At 34.6% G+C, this 22,935-nt stretch overlaps 3 protein-coding genes across 5 annotated transcripts; all 3 read right to left on the reverse strand.

Annotated features, from left to right (window-relative positions):
* Positions 1 to 848: 848 nt before the first annotated feature.
* Positions 849 to 4,568, reverse strand: LOC112091008 (leucoanthocyanidin reductase-like). The gene is made up of 5 exons (XM_024163628.1): positions 4,334 to 4,568; positions 3,926 to 4,066; positions 3,551 to 3,788; positions 1,723 to 1,926; positions 849 to 1,099 (listed from the first exon to the last, which is right to left on the reverse strand). The coding sequence occupies exons 1-5, from the start codon at positions 4,544 to 4,546 to the stop codon at positions 849 to 851; spliced, it is 1,047 nt and encodes a 348-aa protein (XP_024019396.1). The 5' UTR covers positions 4,547 to 4,568.
* Positions 4,569 to 9,355: 4,787 nt separating this feature from the next.
* LOC21405751 (transcriptional repressor ILP1) lies at positions 9,356 to 15,270 on the reverse strand. 2 transcript variants are annotated; one of them, XR_002901951.1, is made up of 7 exons: positions 13,972 to 15,270; positions 13,228 to 13,395; positions 11,963 to 12,642; positions 11,067 to 11,349; positions 10,544 to 10,833; positions 9,934 to 10,324; positions 9,356 to 9,633 (listed from the first exon to the last, which is right to left on the reverse strand). XR_002901951.1 is itself a non-coding variant. In XM_010095097.2 (6 exons), exons 1-6 carry the CDS (start codon positions 15,214 to 15,216, stop codon positions 10,132 to 10,134), a joined length of 2,859 nt encoding a protein of 952 aa, XP_010093399.1. In that variant the 5' UTR covers positions 15,217 to 15,270; the 3' UTR covers positions 9,356 to 10,131. The 2 variants fall into 2 exon arrangements, 1 of the variants encoding a protein (XP_010093399.1); XM_010095097.2 differs by having other exon boundaries at positions 9,356 to 10,324.
* A 2,583-nt stretch (positions 15,271 to 17,853) lies between these two features.
* LOC112091015 lies at positions 17,854 to 20,206 on the reverse strand. Of its 2 annotated transcripts, none has more exons than XR_002901953.1 (2): positions 19,061 to 20,206; positions 17,854 to 18,380 (listed from the first exon to the last, which is right to left on the reverse strand). XR_002901953.1 is itself a non-coding variant. In XM_024163664.1 (2 exons), exons 1-2 carry the CDS (start codon positions 19,263 to 19,265, stop codon positions 18,093 to 18,095), a joined length of 468 nt encoding a protein of 155 aa, XP_024019432.1. In that variant the 5' UTR covers positions 19,266 to 20,206; the 3' UTR covers positions 17,854 to 18,092. The 2 variants fall into 2 exon arrangements, 1 of the variants encoding a protein (XP_024019432.1); XM_024163664.1 differs by having other exon boundaries at positions 17,854 to 18,355.
* Positions 20,207 to 22,935: the final 2,729 nt, after the last annotated feature.

A 22,935-nucleotide genomic window follows, 5' to 3' on the forward strand; every position in this document is an offset into this window, starting at 1 on the left:
TCAAGGTGGATCTTCTTTGATTTCAATATTTTGGGCTGATTTTATTTTAATCTAATTTTTGTTATGGAAGAGGTTGATTTGGTATCAATCTTCCATAGTGGTAGAAGAATAGATCTGATTTGTTTGTGTTTATTTTTGTTTATAAAGGGCTTCTTATGAATTTTTCTTACAAACGTTTTAACGTATTTTTAGAATTCTTAAAATTTATATGTTCTAATTAATTAAATATAAGGGTAGTTTGAACATTTTAAGTCTCAAGTTTTGGGATACTTATAAGATGTTTTTTAAAACTTAAAAGGTATCTATTTAATATTATTAAAAATATAAGATATTAAAGGAACGTTTCGAGAGTATAAAATTGATTCTAAAATGCCATTCTCAACTACTAGGCAAGGGACTATCAATTGCAACTACTATGTCATACAAACAATGGATATTGGTTCAGAGTTATATTAATAAGGTAAATTATTGGGAAACAATTGTAGTAATTGGTTCATTAATTTGAATTACAATACAAACAACTACCGTGGCTTCTTCTTGAGCAAAAAAAAAAAAACTACTGTAGCTTCTTGTTAACCTTGAGATTTTAAATATGGACCCCGGCAAAACCAACTTCACCTCCAAATAATTAAAATTAAAATTAAAATTAAAGCATAATCTTTTGTGAATAGAAATTATACAATAAACATGAATGAAGCATATTTGTGAGATGATCAAGCACACGTTGCAGCGATTGGGATGTGTTCAACCACATGATTACTTCACCTCCAAATAATTAAAATTAAAACATAGTCTTTTATGAATAGAAGTTATAAAATAAACATGAATGAAGCATACGTGTGAGATGATCAAGAACATGTTGCAGCGATTGGGATGTGTTCAACCACATGATTTTTGGTAGAAACTTCATCAGTAGATTTGTCCTTGAGTTTCATAAGGAAGTCAGTGAAGCACTCATCCAAAGTCTTGAAAGTTTCATCTGGGTAGAGAGTTCCAACTTCAATATCACTGGGGCCACCAATGGAAAAGTTTATCTGACACCCTTTGATGAATATGTCATGGGTGAATGACGCCACTATACTCTCCGGTATGCAATTCTCTGCATATTCCAACGGAATAAATAAATAAATCAGAAATAAAAATCTAACATGCCTTATTTGACTTGAATGCACAACTACAATTTTATAACAACTGTAAGAATACAAATTTAAATTTCTAAAATTTGAGTGGGGCCTGCATGGATGCACTAAGCCGTGCTTTATATTTTTCTTAAAAACACACACATAATTTATGATATCAATATATACATAGCCCCCACAAAACATTATATTCGTCCCTGATTCTGAATTATAATTCATGGTTCCTTTAAAAACTTGATCCTATAATCTAGTTATTATTAATTATTAGCTCTCACTAGCAAAAGTTTGCGGTGCCATCCCATCACCACAGTACGACCCCTACAACCGTGCCCGGTTGGGCCTAGTTTTCTGTACACTAACGGAAATAAAAAAATGAGATATATATTTCTTAAAGTGTATGTGTTTGAATTTTTATTCTTTATTTTTTATTAAAATTTTTATTTTTTATTTTTTATTAAAATCTTTTTAAGTCAAATAATATTAATCAAAATGATATTAATTAAAAATAAGAGATAAAAATTGAGGTTGAAGATATAATTCATGCCACGTGTGTAATTAAATTAGTTATGAAAGGGTGAGGTACCTGCAGCTGCAGCAAGTAGGTCATCTTCAGTAATGGTAACCCTTGGAAGAGTTCTACAAATCTTTTTCTCCCAAAGTGAAGCCAGCTCATTTATGTTGCAATAATTGCATGATGGTCGAAAATGAACATTCTTGTTCATGGCTCGGACGTCATCCACTGTCTTCATTGTTATCCTTCCAATATCGATCCCAGCAACAAAGTAAGCTGTTCAATTTTATTCTCTTAAGTTAATGTTGGGTTGGGGAAAGTTAATCAACTAAAAGACTTTGAAGATAATGGACTAACCAACATTTTTCTACCAACAAAGATAAACCAACACTTTCCAACATAACTGTTTAATTTTGTAAAAACTACATATTGGTGAATCTTTTCAAGAAAATATTTCTGGTTAGTTTATCAATTCTCAATTAAACTATTAAAAAGTAGATCAATAATAATATTATGCAATTTTTGTTTTTAATATATGAGTCTAGACAATCACTCCGATATAGACATATCAAAGGAGAGACAAGTAGGACAAGTATGTGGCTAATTACGAATTTGATTACTAGAATTCGAGCTGTTGATCCCATAAGAAAATATTTCTGTGTTAGTTTATCAATTCTCAATTAAGCTATTAAAAAGTAAATCAATAATAATATTATGCAATTTTTGTTTTTAATATATGAGCCTAGACAATCACTCCGATATAGACATATCAAAGGAGAGACAAGTAGGGCAAATATGTGGCTAATTACGAATTTGATTACTAGAATTCGAGCTGTTGATCCCAATTGATAATTATTTTGATGACAATGACGTGATGAAGAAAGGAAAAAAAATACTGAAAGACACCATAATTAATAAAAGACGGGTCTTATCTCTAAGTCTCACTCTTATATTGTGAGACCTATTTTTTAAGTGTGTGGTATTAACATCGGTGCTCCCGTAAAATTGTTCGATGAAGATAATGAAAGTGGTGGTATTTTTTTTATGGGTCCCAGTTCCCAGCAGAGTTTGGGTCCCGTGGAGAATTAAAATTACAACCAAATAATCTCTTTGGTGATCAAGAGCACGACAAATATCCACGTGGACATGCCCATAGGATATTCACACCAGGAAAATAAAATAAAATAAAAGACTGAGAAGAGGGGAGGTTAATTTGGAGTTTTGGACTTAATTTGGATTGAATAAGTCAACCACCGTTGAATAGGTCGTTTGGTGGGGAAAAGTTCGGTAAACTAGTGAAGTAGCATTTATAATTGGTGTACTTAGCTATGTAAAAATGATTTTCAATTTCAAAGATGTCGCAGTTAAAGTAAAGAACATAGATGCTATGTTAAAAAAAATAAAAAAATGAATATCCTTCCGTATCTTTATCATCATAAATTGTGATATCAACTTTCCAAAAGTAGGATTAATTAACCTATTAGGTTCACTTCGTCTATAATATCTTTGGAATATACGCTATCTATAATGCATCACCACTATGTTATTCCACCTATGTTATTTTATTCCTTGGTCTTAAGCTACTATCTTTTCTATGGTGCGAATATAATAATATCTATATAATTTTAATAAAAGAACGAGAATTTTATCTGCCACAATGGTTTTGTTTTAACTGTCACAATGTGTCAGTTTCTCAAAGTTTTGCCTAGTTTTATTTTAAAAAAATGTTTCGACCGCTCATTAAGAATTCATCTTCTATTAGTATATAGTACTTAACACCACTAGTATCTTATAATAATACTCTTTATTTTAATGTGATTTTAACTAAAATTAACATTCAGAAACACACTGATACCAGAATACTATAGTAGATCACTTTTGATCATGTGGTGTGACATACCTTTAACAGTGCCATCACCGTAGATTTGGAAGCGATCCAAGGGCGGAAGAACCTCGGAAGGATGAGTGTTGTCAAAGTAGGGCCAAGATGCAATGGAGTTGCAGCAAATGTAAGTGTAAGGCACACCGGATTCCTCCACTGCTCGCCTCACTTTCCTCTTCTCTTTGTACATTGTTAGTCCTGGTTCCACCGGGTCCGCCCTGTCCACGTCGTGCCCAAACTCCGACGGCAAAAATCTCTGCAACCCAAAAACATAAAGAAAATTAAGCTGTTTTTTGGTTGTATATACATGTATCTAACAATATCGTTACCATTATATTTTGTTTAGCCGGCGCCATATTGAATAAATTCTTCTAGACGTAATATTTATCATACCTTGACGGTTCCGACATTTTTTATGGCCTCAAGAAGGATGAGCTGGTCCAAGATGTTTGCCCCACCAACAGCAGATATAACCACATCAATTTCATGCTCCTTCAATATCTTCTCCATCGTTTCTTTCTCATTAATTAAACCCTAAAGATTTAAAAAAACAAAAACAAGAAACAAATTGATTAATTAACTTGTGATATACAATAATACTAAAAGACACTAGTTATGTTAAGCGCTGCATATTAATAGATAATAGATATAATAAGATTCACTTTTTATTTATCGTAGTCTATAACACTAATAGTGCTCACAAGCATTTTTCCGTGATATAACACACACAAGTCCCCATTTTGTGTAAACTTTAAAGAAATATAGGAAGAAAAGAGGGAGGGGGAGAGAGATTTATATTACATGCACAAGTGTGGCTCCTTTATCTTGAAAAACCTTGAGAGTAGCAGGTTTGGTGGAAGGGTTATTACCGAAGCCAGGCCGGAGTAGAACGTAGGTAGGCCGGCCGGCACGAAGGCTAGCGTCTGCGATGAACTGGCCAATGAGTCCGGTAGCCCCAACAATGAGGACTCGGCCACTATTCTTAGCTGTGGAGACACAAGTGGACACAGTCATCTTTGCTAGTTCCCTAATTTGAAAATTGAAGTGTTCAGTAATAAAATGGTTTCACCACCTTCTGCTCTTTTAGTTCACACACACACGCGTATGTTTTCTCTCCCTTTGATTTTGTGAGCTCTTTAGAAAGGGAGAAAGAGGGACGAAATATTGGGCTTTAAAGGGGTGTGACAAAAAAGTTGCCTCTATGTTGGAGAAATTTGGTAGGTAACGAATAATAGCTAATGAAGTGGACATCATCAATATATAAATATTTTAGCTACCCTTCTTCAAACAAAAGCAACCCAATTTTGTTGTGACCTTATATTATATAGTTAGATATGTTATTTTAAATTCTATTTTCTTTAGGAATTAATGTTTTTTCTGTGCCGTTTGACTTTTAGCTCGCTTACTCTTTGTGGGCATGTTGTTTGGCTTCCTTTGACTGATAGATCAGAATTAAGCTGTTTGCGCGGATCATATATTTTGGTATATTATATACAGTAGTACATATGATGCGTGTGATCGTGATAAGGTTAGATTTTTTTTTTAATTAATTAGATATGAACGATGATAGCTAAAAGTTTACTACTTTTGCTTTTCAGGCAATTAGTTTCAGCAGAAAAGAAAAATGGAAGGATGAGCAATAATTGAAGGTATAAGTGACCATATTGACTATTGAGGTTGGAATAAGATGGTGCTTAATTAGCATCAGAATCCAAAATCAGAATTGTTAATTAACTGCCATTTATTTTTAGCAAAAAGAAAAATAACTGGCGTTTATGTGATTCAGGAATTGGATAATGACTCTGCCAAGTCAAGGAGACTATTATATATTGGTAGTTTGGTACCCTTTAAATTTCCTAAGGACACCAAAAATGGTTATTCTTTTTTTTTTTTTTTTTTTTCTCCCTTAGGTTGGGTGTGACGATTTTTAGAGGAAAATTTTTGGTCTTTAACTAGTAACCATAATAACTGCTAATTATATTACATGGCAATATTTACTGCAAAGACGCATGCCGAAAAATCAAACTTCTTTTTGGAGGCTCACATGTATTGAAAATTCGCTACCTTCTGGAAATTTGGGTGTATAATAACTTATAATTAGTTAGGGGGTTCATGGGGTTTTTCCTCAATAATTCTCTTTTTCTGTTTATTAGACAAATGTCTTCATAAACTGATTCACAATGTTTATACACTGAAAAAAAAAAATAGAAAGCTTGACCCTAGGAGCTTTACTATTAATATTATACTTATTATAGAACGATCATTCTCTAGTAGAGTCTTCTTATCGATAGAGCTAGTCTTTAGCTGTCAAATTAAGTTAACATTACATGAGATTAAAAAAAAATACACAAAACATACAGTTTTTTATGTAGATTTAACGGCTGAAAACAAAATTTTTTTCTGTAATTCATTTTTTTAGTGCCTGCTAGAGAAATTTCCTTAAAATTAAGTAATATAAAGGACACTAACTTTTCTCCACGAGTTAGCAAGTGCAAATTCGTTCCAAGATTTTAGCCACGGCTAGCCTTAAATCACGATGTTGCAACTAAAATAAATATTATTATGATCACATTAAGTGTCATTTAGTGTGTTCGTGCATCTTATAAATCAAGAACCGAAGAATGAAAAATAATTGTTACATGACTACTTGCTATATTGTCAATTTCATAAATTAGTATCTACAAATGTTTGAATCACTATTTTAGTCTCTGTTCATATTATTTATACATGTATAAATATGTGTATGTGTTATATACATGTCGCGCAACTCCATGTATGTAAAAACACATGTATTAATAGCCGGAACTTGGAAGGAGAATTTAGAGTGTTGTTCTGATCCTGTTTGTTTGCCAGAACCATTTCAGTTAAGCTATTGCCTGCATTTCAAAACTTTTGTTGGATATTTTAAAAATATTTCATTTATACCTCTTAAATTGATTTCAAATTCATTACTTTACGGCCTAAAATTTTCTAATTATGAATTTTATGCAGAATTTTCTTGGAAAAAAAATATTTACACCCTTTAATTTATTTTAAAATTTTGATTTAACTCCTTTTTTTTTTTTTTTTTACTTTGTCCCTTGTTCAGGGCATGAGGAAAAATTTGGATTTAGGATCATTGAAGATCTTCTAAGTGTTTAGATTGTAGGTGGGGAAGATTGGGTTTGGCAAAATATTGTGCTAAATATTTTGATCAGATTTCGTTTTTGGGTCTCGCCCAAGCATAAGATTATGCTGAAACATTCTTTTTATTTTTTTAATTTAAAAACCCAAAATAATTGCAGTTGAAATGTTCATATTAAATAATACGGCAAAATATGAATATCATTTTATTCATTTTTTTATAATATAATTATAAAACATTTTGTTATCATGTCTTTCTGACCATTTTATAAGCACATAACAATCTTTTTTTGCTAGTTAAAAGGGGATCGGTGGCTTCCTTACACTCCCATCTAACACCTATAAAAAGAATCAGCAGGTATTATCGGTGCTATGGTAAAAAACTTAAACCTTCTCCACCCTTTCACAATCCAAATTTCACGGCTAGTCCACCACAGACCTCTTATACCCACCCAAAGATAAGCATTGTCATTTGTAATGTTGAAACTCCGAGATTCAAACCCTAAGTTTTTGTTTGGTAGGGGGATTCGTACATTGATTCGAATCATGATTTATAGTTCGCTACAGTGTTTTCTCTCACAAAAAATACACGTAAATCGAAAATGGTTCTAATCTCATGATTCTAATCCATAAACTAAACGTATGAATGAGAGAGACTAAGATAAGACATCTTTATCTCTGTGCCTCCACCACCAGGGGGAAGCACATAGCAATTTAGAATTATCATTTACCGAATACTTTTTAATCCATCACATCTATCGGATATTGTTTCAAAAGCTACAAGAATACAAAATTGACCTAAACTAACCCTAGTAGATAGAAGAAGAGAAATAAAAACTATGACTTTGATTGAAACCACATTTTTTTATGGAAATGTTAGAATGAAATTAATGAAGTCTTATTTCTCTTCAAAAAAACAAAAATTAACGAAGTCTTATTGAGACCCGCAAGATCTGCTTAGAAGAGCATTATTAATGGAAAGTTTTGGCCGAAGCTTTTATTTGGAGTGCTAAAGCACTAATAGAAAATCATCCCAAACCTCTTAAAACAGGTTTTAGACTCATGAAGCCAAAAACAATTACGTAGACCTACCTTATACGTATTAAATTATTACACATATGAATCACATGGATCGGGAAAAAAAAATGTTTGTGGTTAGCATGAAGAGGTACTGATAATTGACTATATCAAAGGATTAAAAAACCATTAAAAATACTGTACTGCAGAAATTCCATATCGGTATATATATATATATATACACACACATATATGAATACGAATTAGTTGGAAGTGAACTAACGACACATGAAAGATGGCACAGAAGTAAGTCCATTTAGCAAGGTCATGGAGTAAAAAAAAAAAAAAATAGTCAAACGAAAAACATATAGTAAAAAAAAAAACACACACACACACTCACATTCTATTGCTTCTTCTTCTTGCTTGCATTGTAAATAGAGACAAGAAGCTAGGGATGTACATATTAGAAAAGCCAATGAAAACCTCAAAAGAGAGACAAAAGGATAATACGTTGTGAGAGTGATGAGCTTAATCTAGCTATGACGGATTTTTGGAAGAGGTGGGGAGTATAAAATTATGGAGATGATTTTAAGTTTTATATTTCCTCTAAGTAGTAAATCTAGCAGAGATAGAAAGAAAAGGTGAAGAAGATGAAAAGGAATTGTTTTCTTATATTATCTTACCCTAGCAGAATTATGTGGTAGGATATAAAAATCAGTAATACACAATCTTTATTTATGAGGTCGTATTAGATTTATTTTAGATTAAGGTAAGTACGATAATATAACAAAATTTTATGAAGAAGTTAAAAGCGCTTTTTCATACTCAGCCAATAAAAACAATTATGCTAAAATCACCTTTGAGGTTCAATTCAAAATAATTATTGCATAATATGGTTTTCAAACTTTTCCCAACTAAACACGTGTAGTTTCCATTCATAAAATTAACAAAAGGATGTTTTTTTTTTCTCTTTTCCAAACTAATAGTGGCTCTGTCGCCCCTAAACAAAGGAACTACGTCGCCCACTGTTTTGCTAATTTTACATGTGTGCATTTTAAAATTTTCTCTTTTTTAGTCTTTACCAAAGTTTTCTTAGCCCTCGTGTAAAGGCTGATTTGCTCTCTGATTAATAAAAGTTCACTTTTTCTTTTATAAAAAAAAAAAAAGGAAGAAAGAAAGTATGAACCCTTTTAATAAATGTAGCCAAAATTTATTAGGTTAAATTTGAATCAACTCACTTAACACGTTTAATTATATAAGTCTTAAATGTGATGACACATCAAGTAGGCAGATATACATAGATACGTATATAATTTTGAGCTTTTAGGACCAATCACATATTTTAACGAAATATACATAAAAATAATAATAATAATAATACTCTCGAAGGTGTGGCTTCCCATGGCAAAAAACCGCCCGTTTATTACCATATATAAAATAAACTTAGTTATAATTAATATTAAATGGTCAATTAATGTTAGTTTAAAAAATAAAAAATTAATTTTCTACGATTCCAGTTAGGAGAAATTATACACCCATAATTCATATTCCTGTTAGTTCAATCAGAAACGCATCGTAGACATTTTTTTGTTTTTTTTTTCTCTTGTCAACTCATCACAGCCCGACATGTTCGAATGTTATGCTGTGTTATTTATGCAATAAACGTTCCATGTTCGTGTTTAAATTACTGGCATATTTATTAAAACGTTTTGCGTGCAGTCTAATCCTCGGAGCCATAATCAAAATTGCTGACTGACGATGTTATGAGAACCACGATTATGGACGGCAAAGATTAAATAAAAAGTAAGAAGATTGAGGCGAGAATTACTAGTACAAGTGAGTGAGCAACCATGTGTAGCATGTTCATTTCCTTCCCCATGAATGTAAGCTTTTCCTCTTGACTTTAAAATATTCATTTCTTCAACTTGTAATATTATGCTCCTACAATGAGGTTCGGCACACTGGCCAAGGACAAAATATTCTTACATTATGTTATTATGGCCAAAAATTGCTATCAGAAAACTTTCAAAAACTATGGCTATTAAGCACGCTACACAGTAACAGGAAAAAGTGTCAACTCTTTGCTCAAGTTGTAATATCGATGAAAGAATTGAACACCCCCTTCCGCAATTTTAAGTTAATCCTCAACCCAAAAATTCTGGGAAAACCATGTGCACAAATGAGAAAAACTCATGGCTCATTGTGGAAGTCAACATTCTGGTCGAAGCATCATGGCAGAGTGTGAGAGAGAGAGGACTTACAAATTCATCACAACTTTCGGCTGATCGCGATCCCTCGGGACAAAGGAGAGGGGGTCATCTTGAAATTTAATTTTCAAGATAAAACAGCGGTTTTAGTTTTACCAAAGTGCATTCTCCAGATTGGTCTCTAAGATGACCCTTTCCTTTTTGCAATCTGTTCTCCCAACTCTCCAGCAGTTCCTTTAAGCATCTTGAAATTCACAATGCCTCCTTCAAATGGAAGGTCCTAGCTATATCCCTAGCTTTGTCATATTCGTTGAGCTCGACCAACATTTTCTTCAACCTACGTGCAAGTCCGCTAGTTTCACTCTCTGTCACACCCGATTCATGCTTCTTCTCCAGAATTTTTCTAAGTAGCATCAGGTAATCCACCAAGGGTTGCAACTTTCGGCTGCACACATTTATGTCGAGAGAGCTTATAAGAATATTTGCACGTAATTACATTAGAAGCAGCATAAAATAATGTTGTTAAAAATAATCAACTTATGAAACCAATAAAATTTGGTAGTTTTTGCCCTCTGTTTTTACAAGGGAAAAAATTGTCTCTTAACCAGGAAGTACAGGCCCATTAAAAAAAAAAAAAAAAAGTAATAATAATCATTAACCGTACCTGCGATCCCCAGTGACACTTGGACCTGCCCAGACCCCAGATAAAGAAGCAACTATCTTTTCAGTTCTTGGGATTGCATCATGAACATTTGCTGCAATACTTCGAACATGAGGTAGAACCTTTCCACACAAAAGCTCATCAAGTGCAAGCTTCTCCAGAACTGGCAATGCTAGGATTTCTTTCCACAAGCAGATATTTTTCATCAACCGAACAGACACACCAAAGCGATATGCGGCAAGACGCGCAGCATTGGGCACAGCTTGCAGTACCGGCGGGCTCCATGTTGGAACCTATGAAATGTAGTAAAGATTTGACATAATGAGCATAATGATTTCGGACATCATGATGTCTAACACTTATAAGATAACAAGAAAACAAAAACATCAGTTAAATAAACAAGCATGCTTACATAGTATGGATTGAAAAAAAAATGCAGCAGCACCAAACAAATGGTAAGAATGTAAAAATATTTGTGTGCGTTCATATTTAGCAAACCTGTAGTTTGATAATAAAAAAGTAATACCGTAAGATTGGCAACAGCATCAGCTAGACGAGTTCGAATCGCAACTAATAAATCAGCAAGAGCCTCGCTAGAAGCTGGAACATAATCTGTTACCAAACTTGTGGCAGCAACTGCGTTCCTTGTCTCTAGTGTGCTTAGCATGTCCCAGCAATGGACAATTTCATGATGCAAAATGCGGAGGGCAACCTTTTCTACCAGTTCAGGAACAAGGTTTGCATCAGCATCATCAGGTGCAAAACCACCCCCATCTTCTGGCACACCGTAATCCATTAACAATGAATGCCTAAGTAAGGGAAAAACAAACTCAGAGTCAGAGCAATCCGATAGAACTCTAACTTGAACAAGCAAAATTGAATGTAATGGGATTTTTATTGCTAAAAAAAATAAAAAAGATTACAAAAACTCTCAATTGCACCTCACAAACCCAAACAATGGTGGTGGTAAACGTTTCAAGAGTTCTACCTCTCTCCCTTCTTGGATTCTCCCAGATATGGTGACACCAGAATCTTCTCTTACCAAACTAATTCCTAACTAACCCCTTATAACCCCCTACTGACATTAACAGAAACAGTAAAATCACCTATCCACACAGTTCACACTCGCAGAGCCGCATAATAACACCTATTAACCAACTAATAACCAACACACGCCTTATTTAGAAGTCACAGCCACACTTTACAGCCCAACCCTTCTATTCCTATACTTCCTTGTATAATGGAAATAAACTGAAGGATTATCATAATCAAGGATAGAACTTAGAAGCAAGTACCCTTGTAGATTGCATTACAGCCTCCATCTTATTTAAATGAAAACATACAAAGACAGACAAGTCTTACTATAAACTTAAGAAAGTATTTGGCATTGAAGTAAATTAGCAGTAAGTTCAAGTAAGATACCAATTCATATTTAAGAAATCCGTTTTCTCATGCAGTGGATCCCACTTCAATAGCTCCAGTCTCACGTATGGTGAGAATATAGAAGGAGCACTCAATGACATGTAAGCATCACTGTATGTCGATGAATACTCTCTCTTCCATTCTTCAAACCTTTCCTTAACTACCGAAAGTTGGGAATATTCCTCAGATGCATCACTGAAAATATGAGCAGCAGTCTGGAGCAACAGTTCACGGTGTGACTCGAATGCTGTACTCTCACTGTCACTCTCATCAGTGCTTGATTCTCCTTCCATTCTCTGATAGGGACCATCCACATCCATGGAGGATAATCTCTTCGAATCAAACCGAGCTTTTCTGCATTGACGAGCCTCCGCCCTCCCTTTCATCTCCATACGTTTCTGCAGGTTCATATCTCTGCCAAATTCATCTAACTTCACAGGGAGATTTCCCTGTTCTCTTAAGGCAGCAGACGCAGCTTGTGCAGCACTTTTGGCAGCAGCAACTACGTCGACATTGCTACCTTTTTTGCTAAAAATAGACATTGCCGCGTTAACCTCTGCTTCTACCTCCATCATTTCATCATCATTATTTGCAGTTCTTCTTTCTACAATAGCTGATGCATGTTTTTCGTGAAGCTTCTGCATTTGGTCTTCAAGTTCCTCGATAAAGGGAGCTTTATGCTGTAAAGTGATAAAGAACGCCAATAAGAATACAGGTCATTGACGAGCAATGCATCACTTAGGGACATTTAAAGCACAATGAAAAGGATAAATTGCCCTTTCAAACCACAATATCTAGAGAAGTTAAAAATAAAAATAAAAACAAAATTGAATCTCCTATTACATAAGAGGTCTTTGGTCAATATGGATTAAAATGTCTTCTCCGCTGAAAAATCAGCCGGAAAGCCATTCACCTACCAATGTAGTCAGTTCATATTCAATCCAACAGGATCGGGTGTCAATTTCCTAACTCCACAAAACAAAGATTTTTTCCTCCTTCAACTTCACCAGACTCTTAACACGTTTAATATTGAAAACAGTTTTTATTCCACGTTGAATTTCCTTTGTATGTTTTCAGCTCTTCCATATGTCTCATTGTTACTTGGGTGCTTCCCATGAGAGTTTTACATCAAATTGTTCAAAGAAAGATAGAGACGGAGAATACAAAACCCAAAAAAAGAATACGGGAGGGAAAACAATGAATTCAAAATATGCACAGTAAGCAGGCAAATTCAAGAAAACCATACTATGAATTTAAGTTCATACCTGAAGAAAGTCACATATAATAGAAATAAAATCACGAAGCTTTTGCGTGAATTTGTACTTCTCATCAGCAGCAGAAAGAGACTTTTCAAGAGCAGTAATATTCAATAGTGAATCAGACAAATTTTTGTCAGCCTTATTCAGCGACACCAAATCTTGGTCATGTGTTTCCTGAGAGGATAGAAAACTAAATTAAATAAGTGTGTGCCCAATCACGGAAAAAACAATCCAACTATAAGCACACAACTCCCAGGACTACTAGTTTTTCTTACCAAAACTTGTTTAATGAACAAAGGACAATTTATTCACTGGGAAGAGGGGGGGAGTAAACAAGAAAGTGAGACAAACTCCTACAGCCTCAGATAACTCAATCTAGAATCCAACCAAAAAAAGCTTGTAGATTCCAAGCCCGGCATGTCAAGCTTCCAACAATCTAAGAATTCGAATACCACTCGAAAATGTTCATTCTAGAGCTTTCTCAACCCTCTTTCTTCTGCCTACTTACGATCCATAATCAACACAAAGAAACCAATTCCCATCTGATGAAGCCTAAAATAAACATATTGCAATCAACATATTCCCATCTGATGAAACCAATTCCCATCTGATGAAGCCTAAAATAAACATATTGCAATCAAACCATTCCCAAGTTAAACTAAATTCCATACTATTAGAAGTCTAAATCAAACAACGCACAAGTTCTAGCATAATATCAGAAGGGAAATCAAAGAAAGCTCATAAATTTACCTTAAGTCTCCTCACATTGTCATCGATAGCATTCAGGGCAATCTCAGCTTGCTGAGAAAACGGCATCATCCCCAATCCTAAACCTGTTGATGACCCTCCAGATGACCCTCCAAATGTCCCTCCAATGCTAGCACTAGGAGGCAAAGTTTGTGACCCAACTGAGCTCACAAACTTCTGTTGAGTCTCTCTCTTAACCACAGGAACAACACTATTTTTACCACCATCATCAATTCTCGTCTTCCCAAGCCCCTTCCTGAACTGCTCTTCCTCCCAAATCTTGTCCTCCTCATCTTCATCATCCTCGTGATTCTCCTCCAAAACACCTTGTTTCCTCCTCAGCAACCCCAATTCAATCCCCCTGTCATCAATGTCGTCCTCGAACACGCCCTTCTTCGGCCCCTCTGCCTTCTCCCCGAACATCGCAATTCGTGTCTGATTCTCCGGCTCCTCGTCGCTCAGCCCCTCCGCCTCCCCGTGATTGCTCCCTGCGTCCAGCGCGATGAAGTCCGGCGCAGCGGCCCGCGACTGCCGGAGCCGCTCCCTCTTCGCCCGAATCGCGTTAATCGTGGCCTGATCGGGAATCAACGGCTCCGGAGACGAGTTATCCCTATCCCTCCCCTTCGCCCCAATCTCCATCGACGCCAATTCGCCCCTCCTCTCCTTGAGCTCGTCCGGCTCGTCTTCCTCCTCGGAGTCCAATTTCCAGTCGGACTTCGCCAGTTCCGACGGCTTGAGTAGACCTTTGAGAACAATGACGGGCTCCGACGAAGGTTTGGAGCTGGCGAGGGTTCGGGTGTTCTTCTGGAGCTCGCGGAGGGCTTCTTTGGTGTAAGTCCCGGCCTGAGGCTGGACATTGGAGGGAAGAGATAGAGAGGAAGAAGAAGGAGAAGAAGACGAGGAGTGAGGGAGACGGTCTTTGAGAGCAGTCATCTTGTGAGAAGACGTGGGCTTGGAGAGGCGAGAAGAGGAAGAGGAGAGCTTGGAGGAAGAGGAGGGTTTGGAGCGGGAAGGGGTTTCGTTGTCTTCGTCGTCGGCGAAGCTGAGGAGCTTCGTCGATTGGTTGGGCGGCCTCTTGGGCTTCGAAGCGGATGTGGACGAGGGTTTTAGAAGCGACTTAGTTGTTGTGGTTGTGGCGGTGGTGGTGGACGGTCCGTTTTTGGCGTTGGAATCCTTGATGTTGTAGTTGTCGTCGTCATCGTCGTCGCCGCCAGTGCGGCGGCGGAAGTTTCTGGCTCTATTGGACATGGCGGCGGCGGTGGTGGCGGACTGGCGAGAGGAAAGGGAGAGAGAAGGAAGAAAGGGCCGAGTGAGCGGGAGATGGGTTTATTTTACGGATGATTTATTTGGATCGGACTCCGAGTCGGTTCAAACTCGATTTGGATTTTGGCATATGAGCATGTTTGGTAATGTTTCTAAAATAATTTTATTTTTGAGAAAAAATAAAAATGAGATTATTTTAAAAATTATTTTAAAATCAATTTTAAAATTATGTTTGGTAGTCTTTTAATAAATTAATTTGAGTATGATAAAAAAATTAAATCGTATTTGGTTATATTTATGTTTATTTTAAGTACATGTAATTAATAATCTTAAATTAATATATTAAGGCATTAATAATTATTATTATTTAGCAAATAAAAATTAATATATTAATAATATAATAATAATAGATAAATTATCATTAATGAATACATTAATAATTCAACTATATATTAATAAATTAATATGCGAGTATCTAATAAGTAATTAATTAGTGTATTAAGAAAAATAATTAGTAAATACAATTTATTAATATTCTATTTACTACTTGAATTATTAATTTTTAGTTACATAATTAATTAATTATTAATGTTTATTTAATAATCTATATTTGATATATCACGTCAATTTTTAATAATTATTCTTTTTATAATGATTAATTACTAATTATTAATTATTAATTATTATTGATTAGTATATTACATATTGATAATTATAATTTAATATTAATTATTAATTGATTAATTACTATTTATTTTTTATTTACCAACTATTTACTTACTAATATATTATAATTAACATAATATATGATTGATATATTCATTATTAATTATTTAATTAATAGCGTATTATTACTTGTTTCATTGTTAGGTATTGTTTGGTATAAGGGTTCTGAACCCGGAACCATGAGTCTGGTTCAAACTAGTGTTTGCTTATAAAAAGTAAAAAATGGTTCTGATTTGACTCACTCAAAATTAGTGTTTGGTTTAGATGGTTTTGATTAAAGGTTTGAACCATAATGTGATGTTTTAAACCATAAATCACCCATGATTCTAAAACTATCCCCGGGTTTTGGGTAATTCAAACTCCTAATTCTAGTTCTGGTTTCAGAACCATGATTTGGACTCAAAATCATGAATTATAGTTCTGGTTCCAAAATCAAAACTAGAATCATCATGGTTTGAACCCTCATACCAATGTTATATAATTAAATTTTGGTTATTAATCTTTAACTAAATACTTAATTACTATATTATTTATTATTTTATTAATAAAATTAAAAACTTAATAGTAATAAATTAATATTTAATTAATAGTTAAGTAATTACTATCTATTTTTTAGTTATTAAGTATATCTATTTACTAATTATTAATTAATAATTAATATAACTAATAATTAATTATCTAATATAACTTTGTTGATAAGTACTAGAAAATGAAAATTGAAAAGGGAAAACAACTTTCAATCATTTCTACTTTTTTCATAAAAATCATTCTCATTGGTTTTTTGTTTGCGTTTCCGTTTTCAAAAACTTTTATTAAATAAATACAATTTGTGGATTGTTTTTGTTTTCGTGCCTCAAAAGACGTGCAGAAACGTTTTCAAAAATAATTCCAAACGCACCCAGAATTGCGCTAACGGTCCTTCAGGTTTACTCTTAATCTTATTTTCATCTCTACCTTTTAAAATGTTTCACAATTAGTTCCGAATTTATTATTTTATTTCAATTTCAGTTTTTCTGTTAGCTAGGTGTCACGTGGTAAATATTTGATGAAATTTATAAAAATTAAGGATCAAAATTAAAAGCATCTAACATTTAAGGATTATTTATAAAAATTAACTTTGTTTTTATATTGTTTTAGTCTATAAACTTTAAATTTTTTTTGGTCTATGATTTTAATAAATTTTATTAAATATTTAACACCTAACCAACAGAATGATTAAAATTGAAACAAAATAATAGATTAGAAACCAATTGTGAAACATTTAAAAAATCGTGAACCAAAATAGAATTAAGAGAAAATTCATAGGTTGATATTCTCTCAATTTTGAGCAAATTGATATTCGACGAGAATTTATGAAACTAATTAAAAGAACAATGAAATTTAAAATGTGAAATCATAAGGCTAAAAAAATGCCTTTTAAAGGTATGCACATTCCAAAAATAAGGTGTTTACTTGTTTCTACTAATTTCTACTTTTTTCTTTTCAATGTAGAGGAGGACATACTCTGCAACGTATAGTTGCTACCTACTACAACATCAGGTCCGTTTGGTATAAGAATTGAAATCAGGGTGATTTGAGTGTTTGGATTCAGAATCATGATTCATGATTTGAATCATGATTCATGGTGATTCGAACCTTTGTTTGGATGTGTGCAAGCATGATTCTGATTCTAACTTGAATCATGATTCGAACTAGTATTTGGTTGTGTTGTTTTATGATTTTAAACCATGACAAAAATAATAACCACATTTGGCCCTAAAAATTACGTTACGTGTAATTTTAAAAAATATAATTCGGTATATAAGTAAGAAAACGAAATATTAGAGACAAATAAATGCAAACACACGAAATATTAAGAACGTCAAAAATTTTTGTTTACAATAATGAATACACGAATTATGAAGTACCAAAGGTAAATTCCCATTGCTGTTACGGCGCGCCGCACAAAACTATTCTCTCTCCAGATCTGACCATTGCTGATGGGATTTTTATAGGGGGTCTCACCATGGAGAAAGCATAAAAATAATAGCATAAAGTTTAAAGATAAGAAGTAAATAGCATAATTTTTGTAAACAAATCCCAACCCATGGTAGCTACCAGAGGCTGAAGTCAGGGAAACATTCAAGAACGTGTTTTCAAGACACACGAGCATAATGGTACATGTCTCTTGTACAAGAAATGACTGCATTGGTTAGGGACAAGGTTCTGTCAAAATCTGAATCAAGTTCCAACTCTACAACATATCTCTGGAAACATTCAAGAGGGGGTGGAATCTGGTTGTTGTCATCTGGCTGAGACGTCTGCAATTTGATACAAGAGCTGCACCATAAATCATCAACAACTTTTCTCTCTTGGCATGCCAGGAGTCCCCATATCCCTCCCTTCCCAGAGAAACAACCTTCAGGAGATCCAGTAATATAATGCTGTAAAACATCCAAAGTGAATGCCTAGAGAAAAGGAGGAAACAAAAAAACAAAAAAACAAAAAAACAAAAAAACAAAAAACATAGAAGGACGCAATGTCTATTTCGAATTTCTAACTGGTAGAAAGAAAGAGTAAACAGGAAAACTTTATCCAATGTAACAGTGAACCCAAGATACGAATATCTTTATTCTTTCAATAAATTTTCTATTTCTTATAAATATATATATATATATATGTAATACCTAACGTGTTTATAACATACCTAGCTCAGCTAAATCTATGAAGTTCATAAATGGGATATAGCCATCAAATAACAATTTGCACTCCAACCAGGCATAGGCAATTAAAAGCTAACAAAGCACAAAATTGGACATCGAAACACCATGAATGCCACACCTAAGAGGCCACCAATGAATGACCTACCATTTCAAATTTTACATAAACAGGAGCTATTATAAGTTATAACTGTCTTCTTATCAATCATACCTAAAGCAAACCAAAATGGCACGGGCCTAGTAGCTAAAAGAGAGTCTATATAATCTACACCCATTAGTTTTAAATTTTTCTGTTTCACAAGTTTCTCAAACTTCCTACATATAAACTGGTATAGAGCAGCAAAAGAAACACAAATGCTGCAAAAAATCAAAGTCCAAGATAGAAGCTAGTTTAACAGGCTTACCGATACTCGGACTCCTCAACTCTGTAATAAGATTAAGAAAGCGAATGTGCGAAACAGCTTCATTCACATTACCCTCTTTAACACAATCTCTAATGGCATCTAAATGAGCTAATTGGACACTCCTTTGTATCAAACCAAGAATCTTCACATCCTCTTCTTCTTCCCCAGACGTCTCCACAACCGCATTCCCGTCCGTCCGCGGCATTATTGCTAAACCAGAAGAGTCATAGCCTTCCCAGCCTCTCAATTGCTTCTGTATATTCAAACACAATGCATCCGAATACTCCCAAATTACCTTCCACAAGGACACGAATTCGGCTTCCTCGATTGCAATGGCCTGATTCAGAGATGATTATCGTCATCACCATCGTGTACAACTACATCAGCCTTCAACCTCTTCACTCCCAACTCCAAAATTATGTCCAAAACTCCGACGGCTCTGTCCCATTCGCCGCTCGCAGCTCTCAAATCGTCGCTTTTATCCTCACTCTTATCCAATGACTCTCCTCTCTCCTCGAAGCTCTCGCTTTCTCTCTCTTTACCGATGCTCTCCAAATCGAAATTCTTCCTCATAGTCTCCGAAACCCAGTCGATCAGGTGCTGAACCAGTAACAAAAACTCGGCTCGCAATCACAGCGTCTCGCGATCGAAGCTCCAAACCGACGAGGCGTTGTCGAATTGTAGAAGCTCGAGAGTCACCAAGTACGTGAAAAGAGATGGCGACGCACACGAGGAAGACCACAGAACGTTCTCGAACCGCCCGGAGCGAGCGACGATCGTCTGGAGCACGGTGAGGGCAAGCTCGGGGTCCTTGGCTCGTAGAGCGTGGATTATCGCCCTGAGAGGTTCGAATTGGGCGAGGAACAGGTGGTTCGCGGCTAGGCGCGAGAAGATTTCGGTTTCATTGTCCATTTTTCCCCGACAGAAAATGATGAAGCTAGGGTTCTTCGTGAATTCTCAAGGCATGGATACTTCGTGAAATTGAGCGCTCGGAAACTTGCTTCTGTCACCTTGATGATCAGTTGATAGATGTGCGTTTGGTTCTCGGAAAAATTGAGCTCGAAACGGTTTTTTCTTCGCTTGCGAGTGAGAAATTTTGGATTGAAACTTGGAGAGTTCGAGAAGAAGATTGGCTAAGTGGGAAAATCGAATATCTAGACAGGACTGTTACTGTTTGTGCACTGTGCAGAAGGATTGAAGTTGGGCTGAATCAAGGGGGGGCTGATTTGCAATCAAGACCCAAAAACCGCTTGGGGATTCAAACCCTGATTCCAACCCAACGGACTAAAAAATGGATCCAAACATGGATTCTTGCATTTGATTCCGAATTATGAACCCGAATCTTTTAACCGGGCCCTAAATAACAAAATTATAAACTGCCAAGTTCGACACCACTTATTAATAGAAATGAGTCCCTACTCCCTAGCATGGAGCTTACATGCAAGACCCAACTTATATTAACCGTTAACACGGTTGGTATTCTCAAGTATTCTACAAATACATACATGCATATCGTGTACACATACGACATGTTTTATTCTGTACATGGATGTATTTTTATCTTTTCCCTCCCTTTTCTCTTTTAACTACAAAAATCAGAAAAACAGTAAAATACGTTCAAAATTCAAAACCCACCCTAAAGTAATAGGGCACGTCTATGGCAGGGGGCATGTTTTGTCCTTACCGGTAGGGTCCAATCTAATGACTATGTGTGGTTAGATTTGTGATGGGTCCCACTATTTTCAGAATTGGAGGTAGAGTCGAGCGCACATGATAAGTGGCTTGCACTACTACAACGACGCAGTTGGATTAATTTGTTTCGAAACGACTTGCGTTTATTAGGATTTGCTTAAAAAATAAAATAAAAAAATTTGTTTGATGTTTACAATTTCCATTAACAGCTTGGCCAAGAAGACCCTGTCCAGCATGACATTTCATCGAATAAGACGCGGCAGATCACGTCGACGAGGGAGAAGAAGCTAAAAATCAGATCTGTGCCCCGATGGAGAAAATGCGATGTAACTTGAACAGAAATAAATAATTTTCGCTGAAGAAGATGAGGCAAATCAGATCTATGCACCAATGAGTAGTTGAAGACGATATCAACATTAGAAATTTATAAAATTGGATTTTTCAGTGCTGCTCTGATATATTTATTCATCATGACTTATAGGTGTATGTATATATACAAGAAAAAGAAATAAAATCAAATCCCCCAATCTATGGGCTAATACCATATATGTAGAGATCTTGAGTTGGATTACGATCGATATATATAAAAACAAATTAATCATTATTGACTTGCTCTCTAACAGATTTAGAAATTGTTTCGAAATGACTTGCGTTTACTCGGATCTGCTTAAAAAATAAATAAAATAAAAAATTTGTTTGATGTTTACAATTTCCATTAACAGCTTGGCCAAGAAGACCCTGTCCAGCATGACATTTTCATCGGATAAGATGCAGCAGATCACGTCGACGCAGGAGAAGAAGCTAAAAATCATATCTATGTCCCGATGGAGAAAAATGCGACAAAACTTAAACGGAAATAAATAATTTTCGCTAAAGAAGATGAGGCAAATCAGATCTATGCACCAATGAGTAGTTAAAGACGAGATCGGCATCAGAAATTTATAAAATTGGATTTTTCAGTGTTGTTCTGATATATTTATTCATCATGACTTGCAGGTGTATGTATATATACAAGAAAAAGAAATAAAATTAAATCCCCCAATCTATGGGCTAATACCATATTTGTAGAGATCCTGAGCTGGATTACGATTGATATATATATATATATGGAAACAAATTAATCATGGTTGACTTGCTCTTTAACAGATTTGGAAATTATTTCGAAACGACTTGCGTTTACTTGGATCTGCTTAAAAAATAAAATAAAATAAAAATTGTTTGATGTTTACAATTTCCATTAACAGCTTGGCCAAGAAGACCCTGTCTAGCATGACATTTTCATCGGATAAGATGCGGCAGATCACGTCGACGTGGGAGAAGAAGCTAAAAATTAGATATGTGCGTCGATGGAGAAAAATGCGACGAAACTTGAACGAAAATAAATAATTTTTGCTGAAGAAGATGAGGCAAATCAGATCTATGCACCAATGAGTAGTTGAAGACGAGATCGGCATCAGAAATTTATAAAATTGGATTTTTTAGTGCTGCTCTGATATATTTATTCATCGTGACTTACAGGTGTATGTATATATACAAGAAAAAGAAATAAAATAAAATCCCCCAATCTATGGGCTAATACCATATTTGTAGAGATCCTGAGCTGGATTACGATCGATATATATGGAAACAAATTAATCATTGTTGACTTGCTCTTTAACATATTTGGCGACCTCGGTCATTGATCATAAGTATTTTTTAAAAAAATTAAGATTTCGTTTATTTTACTAATTTGAATTTAGAATTTAAATTTTATTACAGTAAAAAGCTCCTTTTACTACCGTAAAAAACTATTAAAAACAATCATATTTAATTTTTTTATTGCAGTAAAAAATTATTATATAAAATCACATCTTAACTCGAACTAAAAACTCGAATCAACGAACTAAATGGACAAATTATCTAGTAAGAGACTATGGGGTTGTTCTTTTATATTTTTGAGTGAGGGTGATTTGAGTGATAATCTTGAGTTGAGTTTAAGTTATAACTTGAGTTGAAGCTGTAATTTGAGTTTGTGTTTAAATATGCACATTTGAGTTATGATTTGAATTGAGAATCTTTTTGAGTTTGTGTTTGGGTTGGTCAAAACTTAAATTTGTATTTAAATAGTATTTTAATAAAAACTCAATGGTGATGAAAAATTTTAATAAGGTATATGAGTATGGTTTTATTCGTCTTTTCGTTGT

The sequence above is a fragment of the Morus notabilis genome, unplaced genomic scaffold, assembly GCF_000414095.1.
Source record: "Morus notabilis unplaced genomic scaffold, ASM41409v2 Scaffold538, whole genome shotgun sequence".
Lineage (NCBI taxonomy): Eukaryota > Viridiplantae > Streptophyta > Magnoliopsida > Rosales > Moraceae > Morus > Morus notabilis.

Coding starts and splice junctions, on each gene's coding strand:
- LOC112091008 (XM_024163628.1), bottom strand. CDS start 4,546: ATGACTGTGTCCACTTGTGTCTCCACAGCTAAGAATAGTGGCCGAGTC. Junction 3,789..3,925: donor AAAATGTCGGAACCGTCAAG/GTATGATAAATA, acceptor TTTGGGTTGCAG/AGATTTTTGCCGTCGGAGTT. Junction 1,927..3,550: donor CGGTGATGGCACTGTTAAAG/GTATGTCACACC, acceptor AAAATTGAACAG/CTTACTTTGTTGCTGGGATC.
- LOC21405751 (XM_010095097.2), bottom strand. CDS start 15,216: ATGTCCAATAGAGCCAGAAACTTCCGCCGCCGCACTGGCGGCGACGAC. Junction 12,643..13,227: donor TTATATGTGACTTTCTTCAG/GTATGAACTTAA, acceptor ATCACTTTACAG/CATAAAGCTCCCTTTATCGA. Junction 11,350..11,962: donor GATTTCTTAAATATGAATTG/GTATCTTACTTG, acceptor TCCCTTACTTAG/GCATTCATTGTTAATGGATT.
- LOC112091015 (XM_024163664.1), bottom strand. CDS start 19,265: ATGCCGCGGACGGACGGGAATGCGGTTGTGGAGACGTCTGGGGAAGAA. Junction 18,356..19,060: donor GTTGAGGAGTCCGAGTATCG/GTAAGCCTGTTA, acceptor GATCTCCTGAAG/GTTGTTTCTCTGGGAAGGGA.